Source organism: Salmo salar, chromosome ssa23, assembly GCF_905237065.1.
Source record: "Salmo salar chromosome ssa23, Ssal_v3.1, whole genome shotgun sequence".
NCBI lineage: Eukaryota > Metazoa > Chordata > Actinopteri > Salmoniformes > Salmonidae > Salmo > Salmo salar.
This window is the reverse complement of record NC_059464.1, coordinates 32,043,422-32,060,050: the sequence shown is the minus strand read 5'-3', so window position 1 is coordinate 32,060,050 and position 16,629 is coordinate 32,043,422. Positions and strand designations below refer to the sequence as shown.

The window sequence follows — 16,629 nt, the reverse complement described above, 5'->3', positions numbered from 1 at the left end:
TTATAGTAAGCATCGCCAATTTCTCTCTAAATGACATTTGATGATATGGTCATAGTCTATTGTAATCCTGTTGATCCTGCAGCTAATTTATTTTAAGACCAATTCTCTTTTGAAAAAGAGATTGTAACTCAATAAAACTACCTTTATGTGAGGCAGCGTTGCTGATCTGTTTCTGCGCTGTGCTTTGTGATTTCAGGGGACGTGATGGGCCCCACTCTCAACAACCTGGACAAGCTGCTACGGCTGCCCTTCGGCTGTGGGGAGCAGAACATGATCCACTTCGCCCCCAACGTCTTTGTCCTCAAGTACCTGCAGAAGACAAGTCAGCTCAGCCCTGAGGTGGAGGCCGAGGCCACAGACTACCTGCTGCAAGGTAAACCACCAAATGGTTCAAGGGCTTTGAGACCTGTCTTGAGATACTTGAGATTTTCCTGCGAGTTATGAATCAGATCTCAAGTGGCCCCTATTGAAGATCACTATACAAAATCAATCCATTACTATCCACTTAGATCTAAATCCACAGTGTAGACGTTCTCTGATATTCACCTGGTCTAGATAGCTTCCACCCACTGATCCCCTCTCCCCTGTACCTTCCCAGGGTACCAGAGACAACTGACCTATAAGCGCCAGGATGGATCTTATAGTGCCTTTGGAGAGAGGGATTTCTCTGGGAGCATGTGGTAAGTCCTTTACTCTTCGCTTAGAATTACATCCCTCAGTATGTCATCTGCTGTTCCCTTAAGTTTACATCCCACGTCAGTTAACTCTGTATGGTACATAGATTAAAACTGCATATTGCATCTCAACTTACCCTGGCCTGCGTGTTATTGGCAGAAACAATGAAGCTCTTATCAGTAACTTTGTATGCATATGGTCAACATTCATACCCTCACAACCCTGTGTTTAATTCGGCCGACTTGGGCTTGCTGAGTGTTTATTTAATGTTTACACATCCCTGGAGGCAGGCAAGAGGCCACAACCATGTCATAATATTTGGAATAGTGAATACGGAGCGTATGAGAAGCTCCAATGTTCTGCTTGCATACCTTCAGGGTGATTTATTAGTTGATGTGGGTATTATGATATTTAATATAGCTCAGACTGTGAAACAGTAGGTTAAATATACCCAGGAGAATCGTACACAAACTCGTAATTGGTTCCCCCAGGCAGCCATGGGGCTCCAGTGAGTTATTTGCTGTTAATGCACACGGTACAGAATGGCCCCTGGTTGTTTTGGCCCCATGGGCAATGCACCGCCTCTGTATGTAGGCTACATTACACTCCCTCCGTCCTCACACCCACACTACCTCTGGAGACAGAGGAGCTTGCTAGGCTCCAGGCCACTTAAAGGGCAATTCCGCCACTTCTCAACCTGATATTCATTATCTCCAGCATCATACCATTGTTTACATATGTGAAAACAGAGCGTTTCAATGATCTGTGGTTAAAAAGATAAAGGTCCTAAAAAATGCTTCTCTGTGACAGTAAAATGAAAAGTATTTTTTTTAAACCTGCAATGCGTTTCTAGCCAGTGGGAAAGTATTTTATTGCTCCCCACGTCACTGCGAATCTCATAGTGTTTGAAAAGGACTGTTTGTGAAATGTTTAAACTTTTGATGGTGGCAGGTAGCATAGTGATTAGGAGCATTGGGCCAGTAACCAAAAGCTCTCTGGTTTGAATCCCCCAGTCAACTAGGTGAAAAATCTGTCTGTGCCAGTGCTTAATTTGAGTCGGATCCTGCCGGAACAGCATCCGGCACCTCTCAGTTTTGAACTGTTTAGTTCCGGAACCTATTTGCCAGGATCCGGTACCTCTCGTGGCATGAAACGTAATTTTCGCAGTTTGCAATGTAAAACTTGGAATAAAAGTGGTCAGAGTTCATTTGAGTTGCCTCCTCTGTAATTCTCCTGCCCCCTAAAAAACTTTGCCTAATGTGAAAATTTCGATTTTCAGCCCGCACCTGATATTTTAAGAATTGATTCGGATTGGGCCAGCCCGGGTTTATGATTTGCACAACATTGTAGCCTAGAGACCAACTCGTGGCAGGTGCTGTGGTGCGAGAGAGAAGCGTGTCTGTAGCCTATCTCTCACAGGCTCCTGCTTAAACAAAAATACTTCTCTGTCTTCCAAATAGGCCTATTAAGTCAACAGCAATTTTTGACAAACTAAAACGAGAGAGAGGCTTTTGGCACGAGAGCATTGGCCATCGCCGGTGAGTGAGCTGTGCATCATTGGTTGAGTCAGTGAAACTGGAAGCTTTTTAGGACTTTCATTTCCTCCTCATATTGTACAATATGTGTCTCTTCCACACACCTAGGCCTAGGCTACATATGGATTCAAGATGAGATCGTTTTTAATGATCTCACATTCTCAGTTTGTCAGTGTCAAAGTAGCCTGACATTTCAATCATTTGTGCGGTATTAAAAAAGATTCCGCTAAAGTCTCCAGTCATGTAAAATGACATAGAATTGCATGAAATGTGTTTATAAAAGGCACAATTTTTCCTGGACCCTAGGCTACAAAAAAAGTCTCTACTCTACTGCTCTAGTCTAGACCACTACGTAAATGCGATGATATGCATACAATGCTTTATTATAAAGGTGATTTTCCGGTAGCTCAGAGATCCCCAGGTCACCCCCATCTCTTATTCCGGCAACTCACAATTTACAAATTTAGCACTGCTGCCCTTGAGCAAGACACTTAACCCTAATTGCTCCTGTAAGTTGCTCTGGATAAGAGCATCTGCTAAGTGACTAAAATGTAAATGTAATGTCATCGTATAGAACTTTTTTTTCTTCACATATGTACACACTGTTATTGTGCTGGAGGTAATGAAAATGAGGTTGAAAAGTGGTGGAATTGCCCTTTAACGGAAAATGTGTTGTGCCTATTGACATGCCCTGCGAACTGGAACTGAGGCATGTGTTTGGTACTTTATTAGGATCCCTATTAACTGTTGTGAAAGCAGCAGCTACTCTTCCTGGGGTCCACACAAAACATGAAACATGACATAATACAGAACATTAATACACAAGAACAGCTCAAGGAAAGAACTACACCAATTTAAAAAGTATAAAAAATAAAGCAATTGAATTACTGCTCCGGTGTAATTAGTGATAACATTAAACTTTTACATAAAAACCCTTCAAACCTCTGTATGCAGGAAGAGGATATTAAGACGAAATGAAGTGTAACGGCCATAATAGTGTAAGCATTGGTTTTGGAGCCACGGGCCACATGGCAGGAGCCGGATGTTAAACCTTATGTAAACCTGTAGCAACATACACTGTTTTAATCCATCAGCTTGGTGTTTATATGTCAGAACAACCCACCTTTTGTTTGGGCTCCAGAGTTAATCATTAGCACAGGTCATTTATGGGTAGGTTAACAGTGCTCTTAATGCAGTGTTAATGTATTCCAGCTTGTAAAAATGTATTTGAGCGGAAATTGCAGGGACTAATGAAAAGATTGTACATAATGACACAGGCTCCGTCCGCTAATGCCTGGTCTGGGTGATGCCAAGGCTTTTAGCCCTACTCTGCTCTGGTCTCTGTGTATGTCCCTGTGGGTTGAATATTGGGACACAGAGCTAAGGATGAGGATGGGCTGGTTTTCATCACTACCCCCTGCCTGCCTCTCATGCAGATTCAGATGCTCTGTGTGTGTGTGTGTGTGTGTGTGTGTGTGTGTGTGTGTGTGTGTGTGTGTGTGTGTGTGTGTGTGTGTGTGTGTGTGTGTGTGTGTGTGTGTGTGTGTGTGATTCTGTTTGTGTGTGTGTGATTCTGTTTGTGTGTGTGTGATTCTGTTTGTGTGTGTGTGATTCTGTGATTGTGAGTGTGTGTGTGATTCTGTTTGTGTGTGTGATTCTGTTTGTGTGTGTGTGATTGTGAGTGCTTGTGTCTCTGTGTGTTTAGTGAAGTGGTGTTGGGATATGTCAAGATGTCTTTGCAGGGTTGGGGGTGGGGGTGCTGTGGTGGGCCCTTGGCCGGACCTGGCAGCCCCTCTTCCGACATCGCTTGCATACCAGCCTCCGTCTGGATCCAATGAGAGCCACATGCTGGTGTAATCTGCAGAACCCCTGCCACCACAACCACCGCCCCTTCAACCCTTCAATCCCTGTAGCCTACTTAATACCCTGGCCTGGGGTAAATATGTAACCTGATGGAAGCTCCATACTCTGGGCCTGTTAGTGGTGCCTGGTTAGATACACACGGGACATGTTGAGACTGGCATGAAGTGGAACAGATAGCAGAGATTGAGAGAACTAACAGAACTAACTAATACTGTGTTGTGTTAAACAATCGATTTCTACTCCAATGCCAAACAGGCTTGGTGAGGAACGAGGGTGAATACAGCAGGAATATGGTGTTTGTATCAAGTCAGATCTTAGATAACTGGATGCTTGATTGATAGACGTTTACATGTTGAAATGGAGAATGGTTGTTATCGCTCTGTGCTTGGACATGGTAACCCCTTCTCTTCCCTCTCACATACACTGCTATTAAAGCCCTGGTGTGTGTGTGTGTGTGTGTGTGTGTGTGTGTGTGTGTGTGTGTGTGTGTGTGTGTGTGTGTGTGTGTGTGTGTGTGTGTGTGTGTGTGTGTGTGTGTGTGTGTGTGTGGCGATGAGTGGGGTCATGACAGGCAGGCGATGAGGGGTTAGGTCTCTCTCTCTGTGTGTGTGTGTGTGTGTGTGTGTGTGTGTGTCCATCTGGTTTTACCACAAACAGAGCACTCTATCATTCATTCAAACTAAAACTGACTGCAGCAACAACTGTAAGAGAACCAGGGTCATCTGCTTCCTTTATGACTTTATGACTTTGAGCAACCAGAACTATACATTTGTATCTATCTTGACTTTGAAGATTTGAAATCTTCTGTTTGGACTTCTTTAGAAAACCTCTGTCTATTTGGACTCCATATGACCAACTTTTTGTAAGTACTTCTCAAACAATAAATTGTTATAAAACCTGCATCAAAATAACCAGTAGCTAGGGAATTGATCATGTTGTGGCGTTGTTAACATGGGACTTACTTGTCAGTAAGTCTTGGTCGTTCCTTTAGGTAATTATGAAAAACTTTGGTTCCAACTTCTATTGACGTTCCAGGATCCAGCTCCAAGGTGCTGTTCTGAATGACCTCTGTGTGCTATCCATAACAACATGTCATCAACTTCCCCAAACTCCAGTAAGGGAGTGGAAGCCCGCAGGGAGGGAGGGAGGGAGGGAGGGACTTCAGCCGGCCAGAGTGGAGGAAGCAGCCCGGTCTCTGGCGTTTACTCGCCCACTAAATCATCTTTACGCTACCCAGCAACTCTCTCTGGGGCCTGGCAGTTAAAGCCGGTGACACAATATTACTTAACATTATAAAAATTCTTGCTGCCTCTCTGGGGAGACATAACTTCTAGGGCACAGCAAGAGAAGATTTAATACCGTGGTTTATGGGAGAGATTTTTTTCTTACTCTCTCTTGGCTTGTTCCTTGAGTTACGGCCCAAATGTATGTTTGGAAGAAAAAAAACATGGTTTATTTATTTATTTCCCCATTTGTTATGGTAAGCAGCTTGTCTCATCATTTGGCTGCTCTGGGGAGGATGCTGTAATGGAATGCTGGTCTGTAATTAAAGAGCATTGGCCAGAGTGTGCAGGTTTCACTAAGGGCAGTTGTTTATGTATGACCGTGTGTTTATTAGCCTAGATGGGTCCCTCACCATTGGCCTCTCTATGGATCTGGGGTTTGATTCCCGCTGTGATTCCAGTTCAGAAACTCCAGGTCACACACCGTTTCTGGACATTACAGATACCTTCCCTGGGGATGACTGTTTTTTATATGTTCGGAATGTTTTTGGGATATTCCAGCATGCAGAAACATACTTGATTTGGCTTTGTGAAAGTCCTCGTTCTTGACACTGAAAAGCTGCTGGATCCTGTGGCGACTATCTGCGTTTTACTCACTCCTCCTCCATCTTCATCTTCATCTGCTCTTCCTCGCTCTGTACCAACCACTCCATCCCTCTCTCTGTACCAACCACTCCATCCCTCGCTCTGTACCAACCACTCCATCCCTCGCTCTGTACCAACCACTCCATCCCTCGCTCTGTACCAACCACTCCATCCCTCGCTCTGTACCAACCACTCCATCTCTCGCTCTGTACCAACCACCCCATCCCTTGCTCTGTACCAACCACTCCATCCCTCGCTCTGTACCAACCACTCCATCCCTTGCTCTGTACCAACCACCCCATCCCTCGCTCTGTACCAACCACTCCATCCCTCGCTCTGTACCAACCACTCCATCCCTCGCTCTGTACCAACCACTCCATCCCTCGCTCTGTACCAACCACTCCATCCCTCTCTCTGTACCAACCACTCCATCCCTCGCTCTGTACCAACCACTCCATCCCTCGCTCTGTACCAACCACTCCATCCCTCGCTCTGTACCAACCACTCCATCCCTCGCTCTGTACCAACCACTCCATCCCTCGCTCTGTACCACCCACTCCATCCCTCGCTCTGTACCAACCACTCCATCCCTCGCTCTGTACCAACCACTGCATCCCTTGCTCTGTACCAACCACTCCATCCCTCGCTCTCTACCAACCACTCCATCCCTCTCTCTGTCAGTCTGTTTTTGCCTGACAGGATTTTTATGTAGTTTGATCTTCTCACCATGACGTGGCATGTAACAGCTACCATCTCACTCAACCTTGTTTCTGTTTAGAGATTTAAAATGTGTGACTGGTTGGGGAAGATTCCACCCCATTCAAATGGTTTATGTGAACTCTGATGTGAAGTTTGATAAGTATTTTTGAACGATATGTCAGCACATGCTTGAAAGAGACCCAATCCTCCCTCCCTCCCTCCCTCCCTCCCTCCCTCCCTCCCTGTCTCTGTCTCTGTCTCTTTTCTCTTTCTCACTCCTCTCCAGGCTGACAGCGTTTGTGTTGAAATCCTTTGCTCAGTCTCGTGGGTTCATCTTCATTGACCCAGAAGAGCTGCGTGCTGCCAAGGCCTGGCTCATCAACCACCAGAGAGAGGAGGGCTCCTTCCCTGCCATGGGACGCATCCTCAACAAAGACCTGCAGGTGCGTGCGTGGGTGTATCTGTGTTGTGTAACAGGAGACTGACCTGTGGTGATGCCTGACAGAGTGACCCAGAACCATAGACAGTGTGGAGGGATGTACACGGACGAGGTGTGTGTGTTTTCATAGGGACCATTAACCAGTGTTATTCTCCATCTAAAGGGAGGAATCCATGGAAAGATCTCGTTGACGGCGTACGTGGTTGCAGCCCTCCTGGAGACAGGAATAACTACAGAGGTAAGAGGAACAGTGGGTGGGACCATGACCTTTCTTACCAATCAGCCTCACCTCCTGAACAGCATTATTTAGCACAGCGAATCCTAACCTTACATTTATATGTGGATGTAAATTGGACTTTCAGTGAATCTTTCAAGCTCAGACCTAATAACAGAATGTGTGTGTATGTGTGTGTGTCAGAGAAGGCTGGTGGGAGGAGCTATAGGCAGACGGGCTGATTGTAATAGCTGGAATGGAATCAATAGAACGGAGTCAAACAGGTGGTTTCCATATGTTCAATACGTTTGATGCTATTCCATTCCAGCCATTACGATGAGCCCGTCCTTCTATAGCTCCTCCCACCAGCCTCCTCTGGTGTGTGTGTCTGTGTGTGTGCGTGCGTTACTGTGTGTTTGCCGGTACATTCCCATCAGCACTAAAGATGGATGTTCTGGCACGGCACCCCCTGATATTTGTTATGCTCCAGTGGCGGTAATCTAATATCTAATCCCTGGCTGACTGCATCAAGACATTTATGAGGAGGACATGCAGAGACAATGATGCCTGTGGAAGGTAGTACACCTCGGCCACATTCCTGTCATTGTGTACCTCGCCATGCTCTTACCCTGGTGCTGAACCCGAGACGACGTGCTCACCGGCCAGTTAAACCCTCTGTAATGTTCTTTGAAGCAACACCTTTGAACACACTGGCAGTGACACTGACATTTTGTCATGGTCGCTCTAGTAAAAAGATATCTTTGGCTATTGAAAGGTAGCAGTGTCCTTTATTTTAAGTGCGGTAGGCCCTTTATCTGCCAAAGTCATTGTTGCAGAAGAATGTTGCTGTTTATCTGTACAGGGAGTGAGTCCATGTAATGTTTATGCTTTGTCCTACTTTGAGCGTGTTGCCAATACCAATGTTAAACCCCAGATTGTTATTGTGTCAGCTCTCAATTCATTCATGCACAGCTCTTCACAAAGTATTCACAAAGTATTTCTTCACTCTGGATCCCTTCCATCCATTTCCCTCCCCCTTCACAACCCCCCCCCCTCTTCTCTTCCAGTCTTCCTATCCTTCCCTATCTATCCTGAAGGGCTCTTCAGAGAATCAAGCCTTTTAAAACTGATACCAACTATAAAAGGATTCTTGACATCAAAGCAAAACTCCTTCCTCCTTACAAATTCAGTTAATTAAAAGATGACTAGGCAGACTAAAGTCAGCGGCTGTTGAAGTCTCATCTGAGTGCGCTCAGGAAAAGGGGGCACATCTGGAAAAGATGAAAGTGCTCCTACCTTTAATGGCTAAGAGAATGTTTATTTGCCTTTTGATAAGCAGCACATCTGAGTTGGGGAGCATGAGTTGGAACAGTACAGAGCTTGAACATTCAGCAAAGATCAAATATGCCTGACTTAAGCGAAAGATGAATACGGATGGAGGGAAGGCGTTGTGGAGAGAGGTGTATCCATTTCTCGTACGAAGGTTTGGTCTGTGTGTGCAATGTGGTAGCGCACGTGTGTGTGTGTGTGTGTGTGTGTGTGTGTGTGTGTGTGTGTGTGTGTATTTATATAAATATGTGTACTCTTCCCCAGGAGGAGAAGATTGCTGTGGCCAAGGCGAAGGGTTTCCTGGAGAGTAACACATACACAGCTGATGACCCGTATACCACAGCTCTGTCTTCCTACGCCCTGGCTCTGCTACGAAGCCCCTACGCTTCCCTCGCCCTCCGACGCCTCAACCACATGGCCATCACGCAAGGTACTCAGCTGTAAGGAACTGATCTCATATCAGTTTGGTTGCCTACCAATTCATATTAAACACTAAACTAACATGACAGCTCCACTGTTCTTTCTCACACTGTTCCTTACACTTTCCTTTCTCTCCATCACTCACTGTTATTTCTTTTCTGTTTCAATCAGACGGCTTCACCCACTGGAGTCTGACGGGCAGCAGGGTGACCGATGAGGACACCTTCATGGGCTTTAGTGACGGTCTTTCTCAGTCAGGTAGACACACACACACACACACACACACTGTCTCGCCTCCTGTGGCCACAGCTAGACTATCCTCTATGACTGCTTAAGATGTTCTCACGTCTTGACTTTTAGTATTAGTGTGAATGTCTGGTGGCTGTCTAGTGTTTGCATACTAATAGTCTCCTCCATGTCCCAGTGGTGTCAGCGGAGGTGGAGATGACAGCATACGGCCTGCTGACCTACACCCTACTGGGTGATGTGGCCTCCGCCCTGCCTGTGGTCAAGTGGCTCTCCCAGCAGAGGAACGCCCTCGGGGGCTTCTCCTCCACACAGGTACCCCTCACAAGCCTCTCCGCCTCTTTGTCCAAAGCATTCTCCAAAATGTGGTTGTATTTTTCCTTTATTTTACCAGATTAGCCTCACTGACATTTCAAATATCTTTTAGAAGAGATAACTAGCTCACCAAAGTATATTTGAAACAACTGGTAACTGGTCATCTGGTCAGACTGTGTCCAAAGTATCCTTCTAATAACTGTGTGTCTATCCTCTTTTCTAGGACACGTGTGTAGCTCTTCAGGCGTTGTCTGAGTACGCTATCCTGTCATATGTGGGAGGAGTCAACCTGACCATCTCTCTGGCCTCTACCAACCTGGACTTCCAGGAGAGCTTTGAACTGCACCGCGACAACCAAAAGATCCTGCAGAGCGCCTCGGTAAGGAGTAGGGTCACGTTGCCCTTAGACTCTCATAATGGTTAAGGTTAGGATTGGAGGAAGGTAATCTGATGCTAGATCTGTGCCGAAGGGCATCTTCTTTCTGAGGTAAACACTCTTGCTCAGGTAGTTAAGGGACCCCTACTATACCAAGATACACACTACACACAGAAACATAAATTACAGAATTGTCCATTTTCAATGTTGAAGGGTATCTTAAATAACATCCACTAAGTCAACGCAGTTGAGGATAACTAGGAGACTTTATCTAAGCAATGGAATGTGTTTCCCAGTGAATGAACCAGTCAGTTTGTTCAGGCTGTGCGTCTACATTTCCTTCTCATCCCCACAGTGAGGGAGTAGCTCAAGTAAGGGCTTGAACTTTTGTTCCCTCTGCCAGGCATGTAATTATCTGCCCTAATTAGCTGTGTCAGTTTAATTGGGGGTAATTTAGCTATGCTGGTTAGTGACCAGGCTATTTGACTGCTGCTGCTTATGTCAACAGCATTCAAATCAAATCAAATTTTATTTGTCACATGCGCCGAATACAACAGGTGTAGAAGTTGAAGCCCTTTCAAATTGCAGCTATACATAAAATCAGCAGATTCAGGGGGAAAAAAGCTAAAGTTCACAATAGTACAAGCAATGACAAAATGTCTGTTGTTATATATATATATACCTTACCGTGAAATGCTTACTTACAAGCCCTTAACCAACAATGCAGTTTTAAGAAAATAGAGCTAAGAAAATATTTACTAATATATATAAAAAAAGTAACACAATAAAATAACAATAATGAGACTATATCAGTGGAGGCTCCTCAGAGAAGGAAGGGGAGGACCATCCTCAGTGAATTTCATTCAAAAAAATTGTAAAACATTCAAAAAAGTATCATTTTTAGATAAAACTATACTAAATATCTTCAAGTCACCAAATAATTGATTAAAACACACTATTTTGCAATGAAGAGCTACAGTAGCCTCAATAGCACTCTGTAGGGTAGCACCATGGTGTAGCCAGAGGACAGCTAGCTTCCTTCCTCCTCTGGGTACATTGACTTCAATACAAAACCTAGGAGGCTCTTGGTTCTCACCCCCTTCCATAGACTTACATAGTAATTATGACAACTTCCGGAGGACGTCCTCCAACCTATCAGAGCTCTTGCAGCATGAACTGAAATGTTGTCCACCCAATCAAATGATCAGAGAATGAATCTAGTACTGAAAGCATAAGCTACAGCTAGTTAGCACTGCTGTGCATAAAATGTGGTGAGTAGTTGACTCAAAGAGAGAGAAAGTCAATAGTTGAACACTTTTCAACAAATTAATTTCTTTAAAAAAAAAGAAGCAAGAGATAGAGATTTCGTCTTGTCTTTTCACTTTCAGTTTCACTTACTTGCAAATGCAGCTAACGTTAGTTAGTTTAGCCTACTGAAACACCCTGCTCAAACAGAGGGATGCTATGTTAGCTAGTTGGCTATGACTATCCACCACAACTGAAATGTATGCATTCACTACTGTAAGTCGCTCTGGATAAGAGCGTCTGCTAAATGACTAAAATGTAAAATGTAAATGTACAACACTGGAACCCTTCCATGTCAAGGTAAGCTTTTGGTTATATTAATTAATTTCCACCGGGGCCTGCTGGTTTAAGTGCTAAACTGCTTACTGACTGTACACTGTAATGTTACTGCATGATTGGAGCAGTTTACTAACACATTAGTGCTATTAGCTATGTTAACTAGGACGTTACTTTAGCTAATATGAGGACAACGATGTAGGCTGTGTGTAGCAGTTATGACATGGTTTGGCTTGGAAATGTTTTTTCGCCTGGTCACATACAGCTGATGTGTTGTGCTTTGAAGTCCACAAACGAAAAGGTAAGAGGAGGAGAGTGCGTAGAGGCGAGAAGGAATACAACAACAAAAAATACAATTTTATTAGTCACATGCGCCGAATACAACAGGTGTAGACCTTACAGTGAAATGCTTACTTACGTGCCCCTAACCAACAATGCAGTTTAAAAAAATATGGATAAGAATAAGAAATACAAGTAACAAGTAATTAAAGAACAGCAGTAAAATAACAATAGCGAGACTATATACCAGGGGGTACCGGTACAGAGTCAATGTGTGGGGGCACCGGTTAGTTGAGGTAACATGTACATGTAGGTAGAGTTATTAAAGTGACTATGCATAGATGATAACTATGCATAGATGTGACTATGCATAGATCGTAGCAGAGAGAACAGTCTATGACTAGGGTGGCTGGAGTCTTTGACAATTTTTAGGGCCTTACTCTGACACCGCCTGGTATAGAGGTCCTGGATGGCAGGAAGCTTGGCCCCAGTGATGTACTAGGCCATTCGCACTACCCTCTGGAGCGCCTTGCGGTCAGAGGCCGAGCAGTTGCCATACCAGGCAATGAAGCAACCAGTGATGCAACCAACATGGCTGCAATGGAAGTGAACTGTGGTTTACGCGTGATCAGGGGTGTATTCATTCCGCTAATTCTGTTGAAAAACATTTCTTAAATGGAAGCAAACGAAACAGGGATAAAAATACCTGAATTTGTCCAATAGAAACTCTCGTTTGTAACTGTTGGACTAATGATTTCGCCCTAGATATTGAAAGTGTCACTGTCTGTCCATGTGTCACTGTCTGTCACCTAAATATTTTCTCTCGACTTGTGTGCACCTACATTGTAAACTTTCATTCATAGGCTAGATTGTAGCAACCTCATGATGGGTCTAGGGAAAATTTGAGTGTCATGTATTAGCCTAAACCTATCAATGTTACATTGAACTGGGTGAATGGAATATGAATGACAGTTATCCAATACGCTGTAATAGAAATAAGGCCATGCTCCTGGATTTTTTTGTTGTCTTTGTTCAGTGGTCTTATGGCTTGCGGGTAGAAGCTGTTAAGTAGCCTTTTGGACCTAGACTTGGCGCTTCGGTACCGCTTGCCATTCGGTAGCAGAGAAAACAGTTTATGACTTGGGTGACTGGAGTCTTTGACAATTTTTTGGGCCTTCCTCTGATACCGCCTAGTATATAGGTCCTGGAAAGCAGGATGCTTTGTCCCAGTGATGTACTGGACCATACGCACTACCTTCTGTAGCGTCTTACGGTCGGAGGCCGGGCAGTTGTCATACCAGGCGGTGATACAACCGGTCAGGATGCTCTCGATGGTGCAGCTGTAGAACTTTTTGAGGATCTGGGGACCTATGCCAAGTCTTTTCAGTCTCCCGAGGGGGAAAAGGCATTGTCGTGCCCTCTTCACGACTTTCTTGGTGTGTTTGGACCATGATAGCTTGTTGGTGATGTGGACACCAAGGTACTTGAAACTCTCAACCTGCTCTATTACAGCCCCGTCAAAGTGAATGGGGGCGTGTTCGGACCTACTTTTCCTGTAGTCCACGATCATCTCCTTTGTTTTGCTCACATTGAGGAAGAGGTTGTCTCTGACTTCCTCCATATAGGCTGTCTCATCGTTGTTGGTGATCAGCAAACTTAATGATGGTGTTGGAGTTGTGCTTGGCCACGCAGTTGTGGGTGAACAGGGAGTACAGGAGGGGACTAAGCACTCACGCCTACATGTAGGTATTACAGACTCGGTCAGGGAGAGGTTGAAAATGTCAGTGAATACACTTGGCCTCGCAGCCTTGTGAATGTTGACCTGCTTAAAGTTCTTACTCACATCGGCTACGGAGAGCGTGATCACACAGTTGTCCAGAACAGCTGGTGCTATCATGCATGCGTCAGTGTTGCTTTCCTCGAAACGAGCATAAAAGGCATTTAGCCCATCTGGTAGGCTTGCGTCACTGGGCAGCTCACGGCTGGGTTTCCCTTTGTTGTCCGTAATAGTTTGCAAGCCCTGACACATCCGACGAGCATCAGAGCCGGTGTAGTAGGATTCAATTTTAGTCCTGTTTTAATGCTTTGCCTGTTTGATGGTTGCTCTCTCTAACCATAATTCTGTCTCTCACCTCTATCCCACCCCTCTTCTCTCTCAACCCTATTATCCCTTTCTTCCTCTTTCTCTCTCGCTCTGTCTCTCTCTCCCTCCCCTCCTCTCTCTGCAGATTCCCAGTATTCCCACAGGGCTGTTTGTCAGTGCTAAAGGCGAGGGCTGCTGTCTCATGCAGGTACGTTACTTCTGATCACTCCCTTCTATAATTTTATCTTTCACACACTGAGAATCCTCCAGAGGGGAAAAGCCAGTGCATTCCCATGACTCATTGCTCTAATGCCCAAATTCCTGACTGTAAATCGTAATGATCTTGTAAAACGTAGGGAATTGTTCAGCAGGGACTGTTCGTTCCCCAATTACACTGGATAGGATGCTGTTTTTCCTGTACCTTGTCACTAAAACAGAAAGCTATTTGAGGCCAGGGTGCATAGATAGAACACAGCGTTCCTCCTCTCCTCGCTTTGCCTTTCCTGCATGTTTAGAAGAGCCTGTCAACCTTATCCCTCTTCACATGACAGGTGATCATTATACTGGTCTCAAATGGGTTCTGTGATCCTTCAGATAACATTAACAGTTATTGGATCCTTTGAAAAAAGACAGAAATCTTATAAGCATAATTCTGCAGTGTAATACATGCAGCAGGTAGCCTGGCGGTTAGAGCGTTAGGACAGTAACCGAAAGGTTGCTAGTTAGAATCCCTGAGTCGACAAGGTGAAAATCTGTTAATGTGCCCTTGAGCAAGGCACTTAAACCCTAATTCCTACAGGGTTGCCATTGATAATGGCAGACTGTGGCCCGTGACCCTACTCTCCAAGGGTGTCTCAGGGAGAGTTGGGATATGCAAAAAACACATTTCCAATTCACACATGCGTATTAATACACACTTGTACATGTGTAAAATAGGACAGGTACAAGTGCCCACCAAATTATTATAAATTTTATTATTACATATATACACTGGGGTATAGCCCCAGTATCCTATGACGGTGCCACCTTTCCAACAAGTCAGTTCATCAAATTTCTGCTCTGCTAGAGCTGCCCTGGTCAACTGTAAGTGCTGTTATTGTGAAGTGGAAACGTCTAGGAGCATCAACGGCTCAGCGGCGAAGTGGTAGGCCACACAAGCTCACAGAACGGGATCGCCGAGTGCTAAAGCACGTAGCACGTAAAAATGTTCTGTCCCTGGTTGCAACACTCACAACCGAGTTCCAAACTGCCTCTGGAAGCAAAGTCAGCACAAGAACTGTTTGCCGGGAGCTTCATGAAATGGCTTTCCATGGCCGAGCAGCCGCGCACAAGCCTTAGATCACCATGCGCAATGCCAAGCGTCAGCTTGCGCACCATGCGCAATGCCAAGCGAGCTTTACACCACTCCAGCTGACGCTTGGCATAAAGCTCGCCGCCATTGAACTCTGGAGCAGTGGAAATGCGTTCTCTGGAGTGAATCACGCTTCACCATCTGTCAGTCCTACGGATTAATCTGGGTTTGGCGGTTGCCAGGACAACTTTACCTGTCCATATGCATAGTGACAACGGTAAAGTTTGATGGAGAAGGAATAATGGTTTGGGGCTGTTTTTCATCATCCGGAAATCTTAACGCCACAGCATACAATGACATTCTAGATGATTCTGGGCATCCAACTTTGTGGCAACAGTTTGGGGAAGGCCCTTTCTGTTTCAGCATGACAATCAAATCAAATCAAAGTGTATTTGTCACGTGCGCCTAATACAACAGGTGTAGACCTTATAGTGAAATGCTTACTTACAGGCCCTAACCAACAGTGCAATTTTTAAGCAAAAAATAGGTATTAGGTGAACAATAGATAAAGAAATAAAAAACAACAGTAAAAAGACAGTGAAAAATAACAGTAGCAAGGCTATATACAGGCACCGGTTAGTCAGGCTGATTGAGGTAGTATGTACATGTAGGTATGGTTAAAGTGACTATGCATATATGATAAATAGAGAGTAGCAGTAGCGTAAAAGAGGGGTTGGTGGGTGGTGGGTGGCAGGTGGAGGGTGGGACACAATGCAGATAGTCCGGATAGCCAATGTGTGGGGGCACCGGTTAGTCGGGCTAATTGAGGTAGTATGTACATGAATGTATAGTTAAAGTGACTATGCATATATGATAAACAGAGAGTAGCAGCAGTGTAAAAGAGGGGTTGGGGGGGACACAATGCAAAAAGTCTGGGTAGCCATTTGAATACCTGTTCAGGAGTCTTATGGCTTGGGGGTAAAAGCTGTTGAGAAGCCTTTTGGTACTAGACTTGGCGCTCCGGTACCGCTTGCCATGCGGTAGTAGAGAGAACAATCTATGACTGGGGTTTTAGGGCCTTCTCTGACACCGCCTGGTGTAGAGGTCCTGGATGGCAGGCAGCTTAGCCCCAGTGATGTACTGGGCCGTACACACTACCCTCTGTAGTGCCTTGTGGTCGGAGGCCGAGCAGTTGCCGTACCAGGCAGTGATGCAACCAGTCAGGATGCTCCCTGATGTTGCAGCTGTAGAACCTTTTGAGGATCTCAGGACCCATGCCAAATCTTTTTAGTTTCCTGAGGGGGAATAGGCTTTGTCGTGCCCTCATCACAACTGTCTTGGTGCATTTAGACCATTCTAGTTTGTTGGTAATGTGGACACCAAGGAACTTGAAGCTCTCAACCTGCTCCAATGCCC

The 16,629-nt window shown here is 45.1% G+C and overlaps 1 protein-coding gene across 2 annotated transcripts in view; it reads left to right on the top strand.

Moving 5' to 3' along the window:
• The window catches only part of LOC106584419 (C3 and PZP-like alpha-2-macroglobulin domain-containing protein 8), a 53,495-nt gene that overhangs the window by 26,789 nt on the left and 10,077 nt on the right, over nt 1-16,629 (top strand). For both annotated transcript variants that reach the window (XM_045706020.1, XM_014169727.2), the window contains exons 26-34: nt 197-373; nt 599-680; nt 6,927-7,083; nt 7,243-7,317; nt 8,887-9,052; nt 9,214-9,300; nt 9,467-9,603; nt 9,827-9,982; nt 14,068-14,130. In XM_045706020.1, coding sequence (XP_045561976.1) covers nt 197-373; nt 599-680; nt 6,927-7,083; nt 7,243-7,317; nt 8,887-9,052; nt 9,214-9,300; nt 9,467-9,603; nt 9,827-9,982; nt 14,068-14,130 — 1,100 coding nt within the window. The remainder of the gene's footprint in view (nt 1-196; nt 374-598; nt 681-6,926; nt 7,084-7,242; nt 7,318-8,886; nt 9,053-9,213; nt 9,301-9,466; nt 9,604-9,826; nt 9,983-14,067; nt 14,131-16,629) is intronic.